Here is a 21332-nt window from a genome sequence, read left to right as displayed (position 1 = left end):
TAACTGAGTCACTTTCCTGTACAGCAGTAATTAACACAACACTGTAATTCTACTATACGTCAATAAAAAATAAAATTTAAAACAACTGCCATAAAAATAATCACATAAGGGGGACTTCCCTGGTGGTCCAGCGGTTAAGACTTCGCCTTCCAATGGAGGGGGTGAGGGTTCGATCCCTGGTCAGGGAGCTAAGATCCCACATGCCTTGCAGCCAAAAAACCAAAACATAAAACAGAAGCAATACTGTAACAAATTCAATAAAGACTTTAAAAATAGTCGACATCAAAAAAAATCTTTAAAACACAATCACATAAATCAGAAACAAATGAAACATAATAAAGTCCATACATTAAAAAAAAAGAGCATGGGTTCTGCTCACATCCCAGCTTACCACTTACTTATATCTGTGTAATTCTGGGTAACTCACATAATGTCTCCTCAGACTCCTCATCTATAAAATGGGGATGGTAATAGTTCCCTACCTCATAGTGTTGCTGTAATCCGTAAACACTGTTAAGTGCCTTGGTAAATGTTTGATGCTCTCTGGTTATTGTGAATTAAAATATGTCAATGGCTTCTGGCCATATGATTCATAATAGTTTGACATTTAACCAAATGGTAAAACTATTCCATTTATTATTCCCATCTCTTTTTACCCCTTACCCTGTTGTGTTGTTTATGTTTACTCCCACCACAGAGTGTTAGTTCCAGGAGAGTAAAGGCTTTATTTTGTTCACTGTTGAAAGCAGTAGCACTCAGAAAAGTACGGTACATATGAAGCCCTCAGTAAACACTAGCTGAATGAATGGTGCAAACTCTCACAAGGAAAAATACACCAAAACTTTCATTATAATAAAAAAGCATAGATAAATCTTTCTCTAATGGCTTCCAGTCAAGTATTTTAAAACACCATATGCTATAATAAAAACATAAGTAATTTATTAAAATTTGAAGGCAAAAACATAATTTTAAAAGATTTTAAAAGATTTAGACCTATGTTAGGTGTGATGGAGTATGGATGCTTTCTTGAAATTCACAATCAGATCCACGAGTATCACTTTCAGAATGTTCTAGTAGATTGAGTTTACTTTTAGTTGTCTTTGATGAAACAGTCACTATTCTACTCTCTTTCTTAACAAAAATGTGTTTTTTCAAAGACTCACTTCTAATTGGTTCATTAAGCAAATAATTATTTTGCCCAATTCCTTTGCTTTTCTGCTTTACAGGTGAGTCAGAGCAGGAATGCAGGTCCTTCCCAGGTTGTTTCTTAGCAGAGTATTTTTTGGTATATTCACCTGCTTTGCTCATTTTCTCTGAAGAAGACTTGCTATTTCTAGATAATTCCTCTTCTTTTCTGTGACTTCCAGTTCCAGAAATGACGTCTGCTGAAGGAGAACATGTTCTAGCAATGAAATCTTCAAAAGGCTCCTGCCGCTGCTCTGTGACTGGGACCCCCAGGTTGTCTTTGGAAGTTTCTAAGGCCTGCTGAGTAGAGACTGGGACATGGAAGGAGTCGAGAGGCAAAGGAGTCCCAGCATCACCTGTAATTTTCTGAAACTGGAGGGAAAGACAAAAGACAAGACAAAAATTCAGTGATGAACAAAGCCAACCATTAAAAAGTAGAGTTCAAAACTTCAATGTTATTCTGTGATCTTATTATTAACATAGTAATTGATTATTCAGAAGATTTCAGAGCCAGTTTTTTTCTAATTCTATCTTGCCAAGTGATTCTCAACTTAACCTAGCTATATCCAAGGCTATGTCCGCTACATTTTCAGACTTTGGTGATTGGGGTAGTTATTACCCATTTCCTTTCCCTCACTAAAAATGAAACCCTACTCTGTAAGAAAATTAATTTCTTTTCTATCCTCCAGGCACATGTAAACAGTATATAGTTTGTGACCAGACTGTGTTCTCAAGCTGTCAGTTCCCAAGACCAGTCTGAGATTGGCTGTGGTGGGCAAAGGGGGCTCCAAGTAAGGCTAGAGGAAAAGCTGACAGGTTTCCCCTCCCATTCCCATGACCAGGTGAGTCATTATAATATCTTACGTATTAGCTATGTCAAGATTACTTATTTTAAAAATTCTATCAGTACGTGTACCTTCATTAGTGTTCCTTCATTATAAGCTGACTGCATACAAATAGAAACCTAGATAAAATATGAATAGAATAGACATTTATACAATTTAAAATCTGGAATATTTTCTGTAATGTTTTCTTTCTTCATTAAGGAGAGTTTGCTTTAACTCATAAATTTTCTAAAGAACTTCCAGTTTTCTTATGTACAGCAATACAGTATCATGAAATGGGCCCACATTTACTAATCTCAGATTTGGAGAGGACTCCACAGTCTTCTAGCTCCCAAGCATGTGAACTATTAGAGACTGACCATTATTATTTTCTCTCTGACTTGGTCATTTCCTTTTTGCTAATCACTCTTAGAATCATTAAGTGCTGTCCTGTCCACTTACTTGGAGATTTTGCGTTTGTACTGGGGCACTCTGCTTTGATTCTGATTTTTCTTCTTCAAGTGCCTTCTTTTCTTCTTTAGGTGGACTGCTAACAGTAGAATTCATCTGGGGACGACCTAGTAAATGAAAATCTGACTGATCTATAGCAGCCATTGTGGCCAGCTGCCCAAGCCTGGACCAGAGGAGGAAAGGAGAAAAGACAAAGGTTATTATAATCACATAAGAGCAGTTTAGATTTCCCCAGACCTACAATCATGAAATACTTCTAAAATCTTAAAAGCCAACATCCTACTCCAGACTACAAGCCTCTCTCTCCCCCAAATTCTTAGCCCTTTCCAGATTCATCCTCTAGGAGACATCCCACTGTCTCACTAGCAGCTTCAACAAGTACCACGCACCTCGTCCACTGTCTGTCACACCTCCATTCCCACACTTCTTTACCACCTTTCTCCAGTTTCCAAGAATGTGTTTGTGCCTTCCTTCCCAACACCAGTTCATTCACTGACAAAACACCACTCCATCAACTATCAATCTCTACTTCCCTCTTTCAGCAAAATTGCTCCCGGTTGAGAACCACTGGCCTATATCTTCCCTGAAGATTAATAATAATTTTTATGTCTAAGACAAAAATAACTTTAATTCAAACTTATCAAACAAGCAAAATAAATGAAAGATAGGAAAATTCTTATCCATTCCCGAGTATTTTCGATGAAAACTGCCTTCAATTTAGTCTTTACAAAAAACTATACCTACTAATTACTCTGTCTACAGGTTACTCTTTTATAATGGGCTCCCCACTCTACCAAAGCAGGCTGCCCTATTTGCATTTCTCAAAAAATTTAATTCCTCATTTTAAAACGTCAACTATATTACCTATAATTACACTAAATTTGGCTAAATATGGCCACGTAAGTGATGAAAATTGCTCCAGTTCCTCAGCAAACTACCATTATAGTTGCAAAGAGAAGAACGCCATGAAGCGAAATGAACTAACCCAGCATCTTTAAGGAGATCCAAGAAAGCATGGAACTTCTGAAAAGAATTCTCAGTGCTGCCCAAAACACCTTCATCATCCAGGATCATGCTTGTCAATGAGTGGGCATGAAGGCCTTCAGACAAAGAGAATTTTATATTTCTTAACTGGGCATTTTCATGTTCCAGCTATAAAAGAAGACTGAAAATGTCTGACATGCTTTTTTCTCATTGTCATCAAAAGTAGTCTTGTCTAGTTTCAAGGAACAAAACTAAAACACTCAAAATGTAATTAATCTGTAATTAACCTAACTCTCCACCAGTAAAGACAGAGACCATATCACACAATAACCAAAACCCCCAGGCACCCAACAAAGTTTCCTATATAACACTTAGGTGGTATATCAATAAACCAAAGTTGTCGTTTTATTAATGATATTTCACAAAAGATCACATTTCTAACTGGTTCAATTCATAATGGAGCCTCATTCCACATTAGAAAATTACCTGCTTTAAGTTTCCCTTAAATTAGAAAGTGAATTATAGAGTCTGATTTGAACAAAACATATTACAACTCTGCTGAATGTTAAGAATTAACTTTAGCGAGCAAAATATCTAATGCTTACGTTTAAAAGTCCTAAATCGTACCCAACCCAATTTATTAAATGTACGATCACCAATATTTTCTTTGGCTTCTTGAAAATATTCACTCCCGTGCATTCTTCCCCTTCCGCTCATCACCTATGCACTTAAAACCCCCTATAAGCTCAACTCTAGTATTTCTCAGAAAGGCTGTTATGTTCATGAGGCCCCTTTTGCCTTATATAAGCAGGTGCTCCACATTTATTGAATGAGTGTCCGCCAATCCAATGGATGCACTTTGAAAAATTCCTCCCTACGTTCAACCTATGATAAAGTATATTTAGATGGAACTTTTTAGATTATGCCCTGCTTTCATGCACATTACCTAATGTAATTCTTATAGTATATATTTTCATCTTGCATTGCATTCGTACAAGTTTTCCAATATCTTAAATTTATTTAAATGATTCACTTTCCTAATTCATTGCCAGGAGAGTCTCATCATGTCTTTTATGCTACTGTATATACAGTATATGCACAAAAAGTGCTTTCTTGAATCAAAGAATCATGAACAGAAAATAAGCTAGTGTCATATGAAAGCACACACACACACACACACACAAAACGAGATTTTCACATTTTTAAAAACATGCTTTCTGGAATATAGATCATATGATCACTAAATACCAGTAAATGCAAAAGTCCATATGATACAACCAATTTGCAACATATTACAGTTTTAAAGTTTACAAACTATGTGTGTATGGCTTAAAATCAAATCAAAATAAAACGAAAACACTCTCAAAAGTATTAGAAATTGTTTGCCTCATTGACTCATTTATCAGCCTTAAGTCTTATTACTCTCTCCTCCTTTAACTGCTTTAGGCACTCCTCCAGTTTTTCCTAAACAAACAGAGTAAATATTATAACTAATTCGTAGTATAATATCCAAAAGCCTTTCCAGCTGTAGGACTCATCAGGATTTAGGGGCAGAGCCAGAAGTGAACTCAGGTTTTAGTCTGCTACTGGTAATATCATACCATGCTAGTGAAACGAATTATCAAAATCTATCAAATTAGCATAGTAAAGATTTATTTAAATTCCACTTTTTCCAACATAAATTTGTGGCAGCCCACCATAAAAGGCATATGCGTATAACATAGCAAGTCATAAATAAATAGTTAAGACCAAGAAAGAAAACTTCTATTTTTATTTGTGGGTCTCTTTATAGTAGGAAGTCCTATTAATGAACATGCTTAATATACCTGAATTGCATAATTGCAGATTCAAAAGCATTCTTTTAAAAAGTAATCACTTTTAAAGCAAGTTACAGTCAAGCACTGTTCCTGGAGTTCCCTGGGCATTAAATAATCTAATCATCAAAACCCTGAGGGGGCTTCCCTGGTGGTGCAGTGGTTAAGAATCCGCCTGCCAGTGCAGGGGACACGGGCTCGAGCCCTAGTCCGGGAAGATCCCACGTGCCGCGGAGCAACTAAGTCCGTGCGCCACGACTACTGAGCCTACACTCTAGAGCTCCTGTGTCACAACTACTGAAGCCTGCGCGCCTAGAGCCCGTGCTCCGCAACAAGAGAAATCACCGCAATGAGAAGCCCACACACCACCAGGAAGAGTAGCCCCCGCTCGACGCAACTAGAGAAAGCCCGTGAGCAGTATCAAACACCCAGCGCAGCCAAAAATAAATAAATAAAATTAATTTATTACAAAAAAAAAAAAACCCTACGAGGAAAGAACAATCACTAACTCCATGTTATTTTACAGATGAGGGAAACAGAGGCAGAGAAGTAAAGTAGAGCAGCACAGCCAAGGTGACACCACTAAGTAACAGAGCCACACTGTGGACTCAGGAAGCTGGGTGCCATTCCTGTTCACGGAGGTGGTAGTCTTCCCATGCACCAAAGCCAATCAAATAAAATGAACACTGATAAACTCTCTTAGGAGTTTTAGGAACTAAGACACTTCGGTCCTTGAAGTGGGGACACTGCTTGCAATAGGCAGAATTCTAACAGAGCCCCTAAGACTCCTACTTACTGAAGTACACAAACCTTCCACTTAAACAATCAAACCCTAAATCTGGGTGCTGTAGTGAAGGGATTTTGCAGACGGAATTAAGATTCAAAATCAGTTGATTTTTTAAGATAGGGAGATTATTCTAGGTGGATGTGACCTACTCAGGCACCCCACGAAAAGGACTTGAACTCTTCCTGAATTGAAGTACAAAAGGGACAAGAGGGAGATTCTCCATTGCTGGCTCTGAAGAAGTCCAATGCTGCGGCAGGGAAGGCAAGCGAGAGGCCTCTAGGAGCTGAGACCGTCCCCCGACTGACAGCCAGCAAGGAAATGGGGACCTCTGTCCTGCAACTGCAGAATCTGAATTATGCCAACAAGCCGAAGAAGCTTGGAGGCATTCTTTCCCAGAGCCTCTGGATGCTAACACAGCCAGACTGACATCTTGATTTCAGCTCCGTGACCCACACAAACTATGGTGAACATCCAACGTTTGGGGCTCAATGTTTACACTTAAATTTCACGTGCTTTAACACTCTCAGGAGGGAACCCACATGTTCCCATGTGTATCTGAGCAGGAAACCCAGTCACGCTGTGCCTGGACTTCTGACCTGCAGAACTGTGAGCTAGTCAAATAGGTATTGTTTTCAGTCAGTGAGAGTGTAGTAGAAGAATTAATATTCAACTCAACCTCCAGGTTCGTGGACAAAATAAATGATTGTCATTGTTTTGGGCCACTGTTTCGGGGTGGTTTCTTATGCAGCGATAAACAATCAGAATACCTATACTTATGAAAACAGTAAGGTATATTTATACATTTTAACTGCTTTGAACAATCACTTAAAGAATGAGGAACTCTATTATATGCCGTCATTGGGAGAGGAACTGGCATCACTTTCTGGAGAGTAGCTTTTGGTACCTAACAACAATCCTACATCAGGAGTTTACCCTAAGGAAATCAAAGATGTGGGCAAAGATTTATCTACCAACACGATATCATAAGATTGTTTATTTATAACCAAGCCCTAGAAGAAAGCTAAGAGCCTCCAAATTGGGATTGGTTTCAATAAAAACAGCTCACCGTATGAAGGAATGCGCTGTGAAGCCACTAAGAAAAGAATGACAAGAGGTCTCAACCAAAGTTTATGAACGGGCTTCAGGAGTTCTACATTCAAAATATATCTGTGCGTTTCTCCTGGGAGATGATGCATAAGCTTAATCAAATTCTCTGATGTAGAAGAGTATTTAGTGACATGGCAAAATATTTTTGAAACTTTTTTAAGACAAAAGAGCAGATTAGGTGTGTGTACATGCAGAAGTGGCTTTTATTTCCCTCAATAAGTTGTTCACTGTTTTCAAAGATTTGCTCAATGAACATATATTTTTATATTCAGAACATGTTTAAAAAATTGAGAATCTAAGAACTTCAAATTCTTTAATGTTTCATTACTAAAGCCAGTCAAGTTTTCAATGGGGAAAAAGGGAAAAAAATTGCAAAATTCCTCTACTTTTAATATAATGGTTTAATCAATCTTCTAAAACTGATTTCAAAGAAATTCTAAACAAATAAGCAAACAAACAAAAATCCCTCACCACAGTCAGAGGAAAGTAGACTAAAATTCCTGACTGGTTCTAAATAGCACATCAAAGTGCAATTACATGAAATAGTTTCTCCCTCTAATGGAGGGAATTAGAACACAGTGTGAAATTTTTGTGAAAAAGTGTACCCCTCTCCTACAAAGTATTAATAATTCATGTCCCTTACGTGGAAATATGGAACCAAAAAAGTTAGAAAGTAAAATTGCTTGATATTCTATTACTTAAGTAAGACTAATGATAAGGCTTTGGAATAATTTTCCTTCCTGTCATCTGCTCTCCTTCATCCCTTCTGTACACTGGCTAGGGTGATTTATCTGTGACAAAGCTCCCATCATATTGGATATCAAATTTTATGTTCAACTTTTCTCCACTTAACATTGAAATCAATCATTTCTCATATAATCAGGGGATTCATAACCTTGATTTTTTTTTTGTGGGCTACAAAATATTGCACTGAGTGGGTTTACTGGTTAACCATTTTACACATTTAAATTCCTTCTAACTTTTCAATATTATAAGACAAAATAACCGTTTTTATGCATGAAGGCTTTTTTCCATATTGAGAATAACATTCTTACAATAAATGCACAAAAATGAGTTTGAGATCAAAGCAAATGAATATTTTTAAGGCTCTGAGGTACCTATCTCCAAACCGCTTTCCAAAAGATTTCTGAGATTTTATACTGCCATCAGCGATGTATCACTTGGTATATAACCTCTACTATAACTGTTGGCTTACTTCCTCACCTAGAGTGCAAGTTATTTGAAGATAGGGGGTGTATTTTATTAAGTGTTTATCCCCAGCACCTGTGCCTAGCACAACGTAGACGGTCAATAAATAATTGCTTAATAAGGAAAATCCCTACCAATACAAGATGTACGTGTGTGAAAGACAGACTGTGTGTTTTTCTCTAACTGGATAGATGAAAACTTGTCGTCTTCTTTAATGTGCAATTTTTTGGCTTATAATTAGTAATTACATTTCTCTTTTATATTATATTGTAAAAATTCAGATTCTCTGAGGCAAATGGGCCTGGCACTACCCATTAGCTATATAACCTTGGACAAGTTCTATAACTCTAGGCCTCAACTTCCTCATCTATAAAATGGAGATAAGCTCCCATATCACAGAGCTCTTGTGAGGATTACATGAGTTAAAACACATATAAAATTAGAAGAGTGCTTGGTACACAGCATATGTTCAATTAATGCTGAATGAATGAACATGTGAATGCAAGCAGTAGTGAAGGGCTTAAAATGAAATAGTCTCATCCCACTCCCACATCCAGCACTCAAGAAGCGACCGATTCTGTACACAGGTTTTTAATTGTAAAATAGTCTCATCCCACTCCCACGTCCAGCACTCAAGAAGCGACCGATTCTGTACACAGGTTTTTAATTGTAAAATACGATATGTGTACTGAGAAGTGCACAGGACAAAACTGTCCATGTGACAAATCAAAAGAGAATACTTACATAACCACTACTCGAATCTGAAAGTATTGATACTTGTCAGCATCTCAAAAACCCCCCATATCGTTTTCTCATCACAAGCTCCTTCCCTCTTCCCGGTTAAACACCATCCTCATTTCTGAAAATCATTTCCTTTAACCTGCATGCATCCCTAACAAAAGAGTTTAGTTTTGTCAACATCTAACTTTATGTAGAGGATCATAGTATATGAAGTCTTTTCTATCTTATTTCTTTCACTCAACATTGGTTTAAAAGATTCATCCACATTGCAGCCTGTAGCTCTAGTTCATTCAGTTTTATTGCTTGATAGTTTTCCCACTGTATGAATACACATAATTTATTTAATTTTTGACTCTTGATGGACATTTGGGTTGTTTTCAGTTTGTGCTAATGCAAATCATGGACAGGAATCCTGCTGTACCGGTTATTCTGGTGCATTTACACAGGGCGGGGGTGAGGGCTGCTGGGTCACAGGCTATTTATATACCTTCAGTTGATGGAGAGTGCTAAATGCTTTCCAAAGTAGTTGTGTCGATTTATACTCCAGTATAAGCAGGGTAGAAGATTCCCATAGTACTCCAGGTCTACAATACCTGATACTACCAGACTTTATTTATGTATTTGTCAATCTGATTGGCATGTAGTTTCATTGGTTTTGACTCACTTTTCTCTTATTACTTAATGAAGTCGTATACTTTTCTGTGTTTACTGGCTGTTTGGATTTCCTTTTTTATGAGGTTGACGTCAACTATTGTTATTTTTTATTCTTATTTTTTTAACTATTATTTATTTATTTTTGGCTGTGTTGGGTCTTCGTTGCTGCGTGTAGGCTTTCTCTAGTTGCGGTGAGCGGGGGCTACACTTCATTGCAGTGGCTTCTCTTGTCGTGGAGCACAGGATCTAGGCACGAGGGCTTCAGTAGTTGCGGCACGTGGGCTCAGTAGTTGTGGCTCGCAGGCTCTAGAGCGCAGGCTGCGTAGTTGTGGCGCACGGGCTTCATCGCTCCGTGGCATGTGGGATCTTCCTGGACCAGGGCTCGAACCTGTGTCCCCTGCCTTGGCAGGCAGATTCTTAACCACTGCGCCACCAGGGAGGTCCAACTGTTGTTATTTTGAATTCTTCTCCATTTCCAAGTAATACTCTTACATGACTATTTTCTGACTAAATTTGAGGCATTATCTGTTCACTTTCTGATTTACTAAGTAAGGGTTTAGTTCCTTTACACTCTTTCCTATGTCCACACTGCTCAGTAAAGTTATGTCATCATTAGTTATTCCACTGCTCATGATCTCTTTGACTTGTAGTGATATACTTAAAAACCTACATTGTTGATCCACTATAAACTCTCTCATCGTCACGCTTTGTAAAATGAGGACATTCATACCATCTTCCCTTTTTTCTACCTCCTGTCTACCTTCCAAACCTAGCTTTTACGTTGTCAAAGTTGAAATTTATATTCTGTTCTATGTGCAGTTAAATCTTCTGTTATTTGAGAGTCAGTAGGGAGTAAGGTTTAAGAGAACAGGCAGAGAGCCTAAACTCAAAGCCTCGATCCAACCCTAAATTCGGTACAGCCTGGGCAAGTTCCTTCCCTGTCTTAGCATCCTTCTCTCAAAAGTGGGAATGATATTAGCACCAACCTCATAAGGCTATTCAGAGGATTAAATGAGTTAATATATGCAAAAACACTTAGAGCCTAATATATACTAAGTACATACTACTACACAATACATTTCAGTACATACCAAGTTAATACTAATACATACTAAGTATAGTTTAGGTTAGTTATTTGTTATTACATGCAAGTTGACAATAAAAGCTGCCAACCAAGACAGTATTGCCATTATTACAATTAAATTAATATTGCCCACTGCAGATGTACTGTGTCTCTGTGTATAGACTACACCTCGTTCCATACTGTGTCAGTGTCACTGCCCTCGTGCAGGGTGACCACATACCCCAAGCCGCCGTGGGCTGTTCCAGTTTATACCTGTTGTCCTGATGTTACAGCATTAGAGCGCCTCCTTACACTATTGAAGTGTAAGGAGTTTGGACAAGTTCTGGTTTGGACAACAAATTAGATAGGTGGTCATTACTCCTGTGTGTCACTGAAAACGGGGACATCTATAGTGTCAAGTTTAAGTGGATTCTTCTCTTCCTCACCAATAGTAGGTTAAAAATCAACCATAGTTTAGTTTGCTTCATGTTTATGTCAGTATAGCCTTTTCTCCTCTGGAGTTCAAGTTCCTTCTCCTCTTCCTCTCCCTCCTCCCTTCCAACAGTGCCTAATACCTAGTAAGTACAATATGCCTCAAGGTGTTTCTAAGCTCTCAATCACACAATCAATGGAAGCCTCTCCAATCTAGACTAGCTGCTCTCTGCACTGAATCCCCTATTACCTTCCTTCTTGGTTTATTGCCTCATTTTGCTGGATTATTTCTATAAATAGCTTAAGGTGTAGCACAGGAGGTAAATTTTTCAAATTTCTTTGTGTACAAAATATCTCATTCAGCCTCCACTTATGACTGATAGTTTGGCTGGATACAAAACCCTAGGGTGAAAATTATGTGCTGGAAAAATTTGGAGGTATCTTTCTCATGCCTTCCAGCATCCATGGTGCTGATGACAAGTATGATAAAGTCAGATTTTAACTTTTTTTTTTTTAGGTGACCAGTATTTTTCTCTCTGGAATGGATGTATCCTCTCAGTATTTTATTCTATTTTAATTTATTTTTTCAGTATTTTAAAGTTTCACAATGAAGGGTGCCTAGGTATGAGTCTATTCTTGTTCATCTTGCTCAAAACTTGAGTAACGATTTTCAATCTGAGGCCTGATGTCTACTTTCAGCTGTGGGGAATTTTGTTGCCCTTTGACAGCTTCCCTCCATTTTTTGTCTGGGTCTGCCGTTTCTAATGGTAACATGTTGGATCTCCCAGATGCAGCCTCTCTAACATATGGCTATCACATTTTCCATTGTGTCGTTCTTTTTTATATACTGAGAAATTTTTAAAATTCCTACTGAATATATTTCAGCAACCATATTTTCATATCCAAGACACCTCTCTTGCTTTCTGACCATTCTCTTTTTAATTAACACCCTAGTCTTATTTTATAGTTGCTAGCTCTTTTTAAACCTCTCTCAGGATACTAATTAGGGTTTTTGCTTAAATTATTTTGTTCCCTAAATTGTCCCCAGTCCTACCAGGATATGTTTTCACTCTTTTCCCCCCTCTCTCATGTTGTAAGCTTTACTCAACTATCAGGCAAATGACAGTTATTTTCTATTTAAGAATGAGCGCAGAAAGCTCCCTGAAGTCAACGATTGATTGGCTTCTTATGCAGGAAGAAGTGGGGAGTGACTGTAATAGGATCCCCCCCAAACACTCTTTTCTAGGGTGTAAAAACTCACACTAGCTGCCCTAGTTCTCCCCAGTTTCACTGTTTTCAAACTTAAAATCATCTCACTTCAGGAGCGTGAGGGCGGGGCTGGGAGTCCACTGCTCCAAACACAACCCTTCAATGAGCTCCCCTATTTCAGTCACACTTTTAACTAACTCCACCCTCTCTCCTACATGCGCATCAAAGCATGAAGCTACTTCTGCAGGTGGGGTCAGAATCCTCCTCAGTTGCTGGTGGTACCTGTGCATATTCTAGGTGATGCTTTTCCTCTGTTCTACTGCTTCAGTTTCACACTCTTCCATGTGTCTTCTCTCTTTCAAAACTATGTTGAAATCTCTTGACTGTTGTTGGCTTATGTACTTAAACACTTTGATACCATCCTTGTAGTGTCTTGTCAAAACGGAGAAGAGCTGCAATGGTTCTCAGTGCATTCTGAATCTGCTATTCTGTGGTCCCCGTGTTTAAAGTTCTTGGTCTTCCCCAGTCTATCACTGCTTTTAGAAATACAATCTCCTGTTCTACTCATGAAGGAAATGAATACAACACATCTAAAATGACAAGGAATGCGGGTTAGATGCTCTAGGGTCTTGTCGTACTCTGCAATTTACTAAGAAATCACTTATGTGCTACAAATTGTAGGTGCTCATTTATAAAACGAAAGGGGGTAACTCTACATGAACTATAGATTTCTCCCACTGTAACATTTCATAATTTTCTAAGTTTTCTTAAAATTTCTCTATATTATCATTAATTTTAATTAAAAACATAAAAATCTAACATTCTCTTTTGAAAATCAAAGAGTAATTACCATAGTCCTACAATAATGGGATAATTAGTTCTGAAACCTGTCAAGTTTCATGTTTCATACGAAAAGAGAATCATATTAAATAATTTTTAAAAATTAAACATGGACTTTGTAGCACAAAGACATGGTTCCCCCAAATGGTATTCCCTTATTTACTAGAAATGTTCAGCTCTGCATTAAAGTTGAAATAAAACAAATATATTATTTTTGAGGTGCAAAAGTTTCTTATGAAAATCAGTTTTTCTTTTCTGTCCATACAAACAAAAGTATGGAATCACATTAGATGTCAGGTTTATGAGGGAATATAATGTAGCTTCTTGAGGTTTTTTATTTTAGGAAAGGAGAATATTAACATCAAAACTTTTTTCAACTTTACTTTTATTTAAAATGAGGCCATATTTTCCTCTTATAAAAAGAGAGTTCAACTAGAACTGTCAATTTTCTCATTTGTAAAACAAGAGCACTGAATCAGCTGACTATATTCATTCAGAACTCAATTTCTTTATCTTATGATCACTAAGGTTCTCCCTAAATCGAATATCCTAAGGTTCTAAGGAAAGGAAACTATATTACTAACGACATGTTTTGATTTTTATTTCTTAGAGTTCAAATGTCCACCATTCACCTTGGTCTAAGCTTAAGGAACCATTCAAGGGGATACAATGCAGATGGGAGGAGAAAACAAAACCCTCACTCAAGCTGTGCAGTGTTGCAATCAGGCTTCCATTTGAAAAATAATCTTCTCTATAGCTTTAAAGTGATAACTTCGTACCTGCAGTGCTTCTTGTTTCAAACTGATTTTCTCTGGCTCTTCCTGAACACTTTCTGAGGAATCTTCGACCTCTTCGATTTCTGAGGAGGAAGGACTCTCTACTGTCACAGTCACAGGAAATTCTGATGGACCTGACTGTCACAAGAAGAAGATAGGAAACCACAGAGTTGTTAAACTGAAGTGCAAAGAAAGAAGACAAGATTGTATAAAAGATAACACAAGCCAGATACCAAATATCCACATATTAGAGGACATTTAACAAAAGTGATCTGAGGTATCATTATTTATAAATGTCTCTCACTGCTCCTTAGTCTAAAACAGGCAATGACTAAGTAAAAGTACAGTAACTTATTTTTGCTATGTTACTGTACAGACCTCTGTTGTACATGGTTAGGATTAGTAATGGGAATTGCCCATATTATTTTATTAAGTTTCTTTCACAGAAGCCAAGTGAAGAGCCAAGATAAACATTTTTTCTCAGATCAACTTTATACTGCAAATGAAAAATTTATTCTTTACCATCAGACGAAAACAGTCTGGAAGCAAATGTAGTTTTTCGGAGGAAAATACATCAGTAAAGGGACTGATGAATAATCAGAAAGTCAACATATCTAAGCTGTGAAGAACAGACGTTAGAATTTTAAAAAATAAATCACATACACATACACAACTAAAACTGACCCATCAAAAATTTCATCTTCTCATCACCCTTAAGCCAAAACTAGGGTAACAGTAATACAATTCTCCTGTCAAGCTTCACTGCCACTGCAATGTTGTTCCATAGGGCATTTCCAAACATTTAAAAACTGACCTGGCCACAACCCCATAAAAGTCTACAGATCATACAGAAGTGTGCTGGGATTATATAACCACGCAGAAGACAAGTCACTAGGACATCATTTTCACAACAAGCAGCAAACCTGCAGCATAGGAAACTCCCAACAGGAGAACGAGGTGCACACCCCTCCCTCTGGGCATGCAAGGGCAGGACTGACACCCAAGGTGCTCTTCTCTCAATCTCAGCAGTGGTGCCTTTCATAGAGCAACTATGCGGTCTCCCAAGACCACTGGGAAGGAGAATCTGATACTGACAGTATTAGCTTGCCATGAGGCCATAAGCGAGGGAATGTGTGTGGCCTTGGTGAGAGAGCAGAAGTTTGGGAGATGTTGCTTTATATTGGCTTTCAGATCAGGAATTTGTACATACGGCCTGCAAACAACATTTCTTGAAAACATATGAACATTCTTGAGTATGACAGCTCCATGTGAGGGGTCAGAAATGGCAGTCAAGTTCATTTCACTGGGTAACAGCTGATTTGCAGACTGGAGAACAGGCTTCCTTTTTCACAGACATAACCACAAGGCTGCCAGCTGTGTGCGAAATCCACACAATTACATGGTTGCATTGGGAGAGCGACCAGACAAGTTTTACATGGATTTATTTCAGAGAGGGAAATACTTCTTGTAAGGCTCTGTCAGTTTAAAAAGCAAGAAGAATGACCACCCACCTTTCCCAATTCAACCCCTACATATCATAAATATGATAGCTACATACCTGCACCTGATTACATACATCACGAGCTTTGATGAATGGAAAGCCCTTAAAAAGATATCAACAAAACGAAGTTAGATCTTGATGTAAATACATCACCAGTTAAATCCAGTTAATACAACTATTTAGTATTATGTACAGTATCCATACAGAATTGTGTATAAAAATAAATAAGCTCAAAAGAAGGACCTGGAGGGCTCTGCTACGGAGAAAACTGAACAGAATTCAGCCGACTGGCTTGGTGATAACTCTCTGAACTGCTGAGAGGCCCCTTCAGCTCCTATGTTCAGGATGGTTGAGATTTCAGTCTCACTTCTTTAAATGGTGATATTAATCGTTCTCTAATTTACCACTCTGTGTGACGAGGATGGACCTGAGATTAAGTGTCTCACCAAGAAGATAGGAAACCATAGAGTTGTTAAACTCAAGTGCAAAGACTGGGGATTCAACACTATAGTTTATGCAACAGCAATTCACATTACCATTTGCAAAAAATTAGTTGGTTGTCCAATAAGGATTATAAACATCCATTTAACATGAGCTACTGAACAGATACTTTACACAGTAACTCCTTCAAGTACTATTTAAAATCAGTTCTCTTTGTTTTCTTAAGCAATTGTTAACCCCCAATTTCGTGAATACTACCAAGTAAGTCACGTGAAAATCATCTAGAGCAATCTATTTCACTTAGCAAGCCTAAAGCTATAATTCAACAATTTTATTTACTGTTCTATGACAAAAATTACTATGAACAGCTATCCCCTGGATAAGTAATCAGCTAAAGCTAGTTTGACTCACTAAATCTGATTTACTGAGTTAATAAGCCAGTTGATTTAGAATAGGTCTAATGCAGATTTCTCATCCATTCTGCATTAAACTGCTTCCCATGCCTAAAATGTCTTTTTTCCCATTCGTACATATCCAAATTCCTACTTCTGTGCTGTAGGGCTTGGCTCAACTACACCTGCCTTTAGTGAAACTTTTCTCACCTGCACAATTGGAGATAATTTTAGTCTCCTCATGACTCCCACGGGGTTACCTCTGTTGTGACACTTGAGAAACAACTTGAAACTCCCAATTACTTTCTGTTTTTCTTCCTTAGACGGCTCATTAGGCAGAAGCCATGTGTGAGTTATCTTCTTTCCTCTATAGAAAGCACCAGAGACCGCCCACGTAATGGAAGTTCCAAAATAAAGAATTCTGAACGACTGAAAAAGACAGGGAATGCAAACACATTACCTGTTGCTTTTTGCACGTTCTGCAGTACGCCACGGCAGGAAACCAGACACACCAGGTGGTAGAGGTTCAGGACCATAACATTCTTTACCAGCAGAGTGTTTCCTTCCATTACTTACAGGTTTCTTTGTGGCCAATCCTATGTTTGACAAAGCACGAAAGAAGGAATCAAGATGCACCAAAGGTCTACAGAGCAACTCTCAAAAGTGTACAGTTTGAAAGGAATCAAACAGGCACTGGACAATGATGCCAAGGCCATTAAAAAAAGGATCGTTTTGTAAAAAGGTTTTACATAAGCCAGCATTTTTTAAAAATATAAGTTCTCTACACTAACAAGTTATTTTAACTAAAACAAAAGTATTGAGATGTGCAGAAATGGAAAAATAAAATTTTTAAAAATCCCAAAGTATGATCCATTTTATGTATCATGCAGAAACACTCAAGTTTATTGAATCTTAGAACACCTTTGGCATTTCTGAATCTCAAGGATAGCGAAACACAGGTACACCCATGACTTCTGCCAAACAGAATCTTCAGAATTGGACCAAAATTTCAATTTAAGATGAATTTTTCTATGTAAAAACAGTAAAAGTTATAAGACTGCAAGTTGCTGGGTGGTAGGTGAGTCAATGTTACTCTCCTATAAGCCTGTCAGCCTTCACTGCTCCTTTGATTTCATATAGAAAACACACAAAAAAACAAATGAAACCCACTGGATAAAAGAGTGAAATGTGGAGACTTATCCTATATTTCAGTAGTAAAGAGGCAAGTATCTTTATATGAAATATTTGGTTGCAAAAACTAGACCTACGTGTTAATATTTTATTTAGAACAAGCCATATATTAAAATTCACATTTAAATATTTAATTTGAATTTACTGAAAACAAACATCATAGGTTAAAATGGTTATTTTTATCCTTCAAATCTACTATTTCATGTTATTTTATTTATTTATTTTAATAGATCTTTATTGGAGTATAATTGCTTCACAATTCTGTGTTAGTTTCTGTTGCACAACAAAGCAAATCAGCCATATGCATACACATGTCCCCATATACCCTCCCTCTTGAGCCTCCCTCCCACCCTCCCTATCCCACCCCTCTAGGTCATTGCAAAGCACCGAGCTGATCTCCCTGTGCTATGCTGCTGCTTTCTACATTTTAGCGGCATTAGGATGGAGTGTAAAATAGAGTGTATGTGGTAATATAGGATAAATATTTCATAGAGTGTAGCTTATTGATAATCACCACATGATTCTGTGTGATTTAACATGCCTCTTAAAAATATATAGGAGCTCAGTTCTTTTTGTGCTATTTTATTTTGTTTTTTAACTTAATTACCCTCCAAAAAAGATGTCTGTATGCATGTGGTTTGTATGTGTATACCCTTCCTTTACTTTCAGAAACTAATGCAAATACATTTGTATTAAAAATTTTTTTAATTATACTTTTTGTGTTAGGAGATAAAAAAAAATTTCTAATAAAAGTTCCCGTCTTTTTTAGGCATACATAACTACAATATAAATATGACACAATTCACACCATTATCTTACCCCTATACTCACCTGGCTCTAAGTATATACCCAGCTATTGATTTGGCTTACCTCTATGTCTCCAAATAACTGAGGCAAATACAAAAAATAGACCAAGAAATAAAATTACTCTTAAAATACCTCAATGAGCTTGTATACTTCAGTTACATTTCCACTTTGTTTAATCAAGCTAAATAAAAAAAAATTTTTAATTGTATTCTCATTCCATGATGCTGTATTATATACCACCAGGTACTAATATTACAGAATTCCTAATATGTTTCACATATACATGTTTTATTTATATATGTTTCCATTTCTAATATTATAGCAAAAGGCAACTTAGCTATTTTAAGAATGCTTTACATATCATATAAATTTTTAATAACAATATGTAATTAGTGTGATACCACAAATCTTAACTTCTTTGTATGTACTATTTGATTATTAAAATACCACTGTCTTGAAATAACAATTGGCAGATAATTCATAAGCTTTTTTTTTGACTTCATAAACACTCTTAACAACTTCTATTTAATACACTATTGTCCAAGCAAGTTGATTAATGGAGAATCAAAAACATACATCTTTAAGTAGAAAAAGAAAAGTTGTATTTATGAAGATGTTTACAATAGTTTATTTTAGGTTATTTCCAATTTTTCACCAATTTAAAAAATTGACCAACTCAATGAAACCTTCTGAATCCAATGTTAAAAAGTATAACTATGAAAGAAAAAAGAAAAGTATAACTGTGAATCATAAAATTGAAATTTAGTATGAAAAGATAAGAATGGCAAATTATATTGAATCTATGTGGAATTATGTTTATAGACATCAGGAAGAGAAAATAAAAATGTAAACAATGGGAGGAACCAAGATGGCGGAGTAGAAGGATGTGCTCTCACTCCCTCTGCGAGAACACCAGAATCACAACTAGCTGCTGGACGGTATTCGACAGGAAGACACTGGAACACACCAAAAAGGATACCCCGCATCCAAAGACAAAGGAGAAGCCACAATGAGACGGTAGGGGGTGGCGCAATCAGAGTAAAATCAAATCCCATAACTGGTGGGTGGGTGACTCACAGACTGGCGAACACTTATACCACAGAAGTCCACCCACTGGAGTGAAGGTTCTGAGCCCAACGTCGGGCTTCCCAAACTGGGGGTCCGGCAATGGGAGGAGGAATTCATAGAGAATCAGAATTTGAAGCCTAGTGGGAATAGATTGCGGGACTTCGACGGGCCTGGGGGAAACAGAGACCCCACTCTTGGAGGGCGCACACAAAATAGTGTGTGTATCGGGACCCAGGGGAAGGAACGGTGACCCCGGGGGAGACTGGACGAGACCTACCTGCTAGTGTTGGAGGGTCTCCTGCAGAGGCAGGGAGTGGCTCTGTTTCACCGTGGGGATGGTGACGCTGGCAGCCGAAGTTCTGGGAAGTACTCCTTGGTGTGAGCCCTCCCAGAGTCTGTTATTAGCACCACCAAAGAGCCCAGGTAGGCTCCAGTGTTGGGTTGCCTCAGGCAAGACAACCAACAGCGAGGGAACCCAGCCCCACCCATCAACAGTCAAGTGGATTAAAGTTTTACTGAGCTCTGACCACCACAGCAACAGTCAGCTCTACCCACCATCAGAGCCTCCCATCAAGCCTCTTAGATAGCCTCAACCACCAGAGGGCAGAGAGCAGAAGCAAGAAAAACTATAATCCTGCAGCCTGTGGAACAAAAACCACATTCACAGAAAGACAGACAAGATGAAAACGCAGAGGGCTATATACCAGATGAAGGAACAAGATAAAACCCCAGAAAAACAACTAAATGAAGTGGAGATAGGCAACCTTCCAGAAGAAGAATTCAGAATAATGATAGTGAAGATGATCCAGGACCTCAGAATAAGAATGGAGGCAAAGATTGAGAAGATGCAAGAAATGTTTAACAAAGACCTAGAAGAATTAAAGAACAAACAGAGATGAACAGTACAATAACTGAAATGAAAACTACACTAGAAGGAATCAATAACAGAATAACTGAGGCAGAAGAATGGATAAGTGACCTGGAAGACAGAATGGTGGAATTCACTGCTGCGGAACACACTAAAGAAAAAAGAATGAAAAGAAATGAAGACAGCCTAAGAGACCTCTGGGACAACATTAAACACAACAACATTCGCATTATAGGGGTCCCAGAAGGAGAAGAGAGAGAGAAAGGACCAGAGAAAATATGTGAAGAGATTATAGTCGAAAACTTCCCTCACATGGGAAAGGAAATAGCCACCCAAGTCCAGGAAGCGCAGTGAGTCCCATACAGGATAAACCCAAGGAGAAACACACCGAGACACATAGTGATCAAATTGGCAAAAATTAAAGACAAAGAAAAATTATCGAAAGCAGCAAGGGAAAAACGACAAATAACATACAAGGGAACTCCCATAAGGTTAACAGCTGATTTCTCAGCAGAAACTCTACAAGCCAGGAGGGAGTGGCATGATATACTTAAAGTAATGAAAGGGAAGAACCTACAACCAAGATTACTCTACCCGGCAAGGATCTCATTTAGATTGGATGGAGAAATCAAAAGCTTTACAGACAAGCAAAAGCTAAGAGAATTCAGCACCACCAAACCAGCTCTACAACCAATGCTAAAGGAACTTCTCGAAGTGGGAAACACAAGAGAAGAAAAGGACCTACAAAAACAAACCCAAAACAATTAAGAAAATGGTCACAGGAACATACATATCAATAATTACCTTAAACGTGAATGGATTAAATGCTCCAACCAAAAGACATAGACTGCTGAGTGGATACAAAGACAAGACCCATATATATGCTGTCTACAAGAGACCCACTTCAGACCTAGGGACACATACAGACTGAAAGTGAGGGGATGGAAAAAGATATTCCATTCAAAAGG

The 21332-nt window shown here is 37.8% G+C and overlaps 2 protein-coding genes across 5 annotated transcripts in view; one reads left to right on the top strand and one right to left on the bottom strand.

Annotated features, from left to right (window-relative positions):
- LOC309653630 (glucocorticoid-induced transcript 1 protein-like) overlaps positions 1-1468 on the top strand; it is a 115539-nt gene extending 114071 nt beyond the window's left edge. For 3 of the 4 annotated variants that reach the window (XR_014259283.1, XR_014259284.1, XR_014259285.1), the window contains one exon: positions 1368-1468. The gene's annotated coding sequence lies outside the window, so the exon portion shown is untranslated. The remainder of the gene's footprint in view (positions 1-1367) is intronic. The other variant, XR_014259286.1, reaches the window with a different exon arrangement.
- Positions 918-19880, bottom strand: LOC309653629 (centrosomal protein of 78 kDa-like). The gene is made up of 7 exons (XM_082478507.1): positions 19774-19880; positions 16891-17026; positions 15655-15699; positions 14100-14230; positions 3466-3580; positions 2472-2643; positions 918-1557 (listed from the first exon to the last, which is right to left on the bottom strand). The coding sequence occupies exons 3-7, from the start codon at positions 15672-15674 to the stop codon at positions 994-996; spliced, it is 1002 nt and encodes a 333-aa protein (XP_082334633.1). The 5' UTR covers positions 15675-15699; positions 16891-17026; positions 19774-19880; the 3' UTR covers positions 918-993.
- Positions 19881-21332: the final 1452 nt, after the last annotated feature.

This window comes from Balaenoptera physalus, assembly GCF_965194825.1.
Source record: "Balaenoptera physalus genome assembly, contig: HAP1_SCAFFOLD_717, whole genome shotgun sequence".
NCBI classification, from domain to species: Eukaryota; Metazoa; Chordata; class Mammalia; order Artiodactyla; family Balaenopteridae; genus Balaenoptera; species Balaenoptera physalus.
This window is presented reverse-complemented; position numbering and strand designations above follow the sequence as displayed.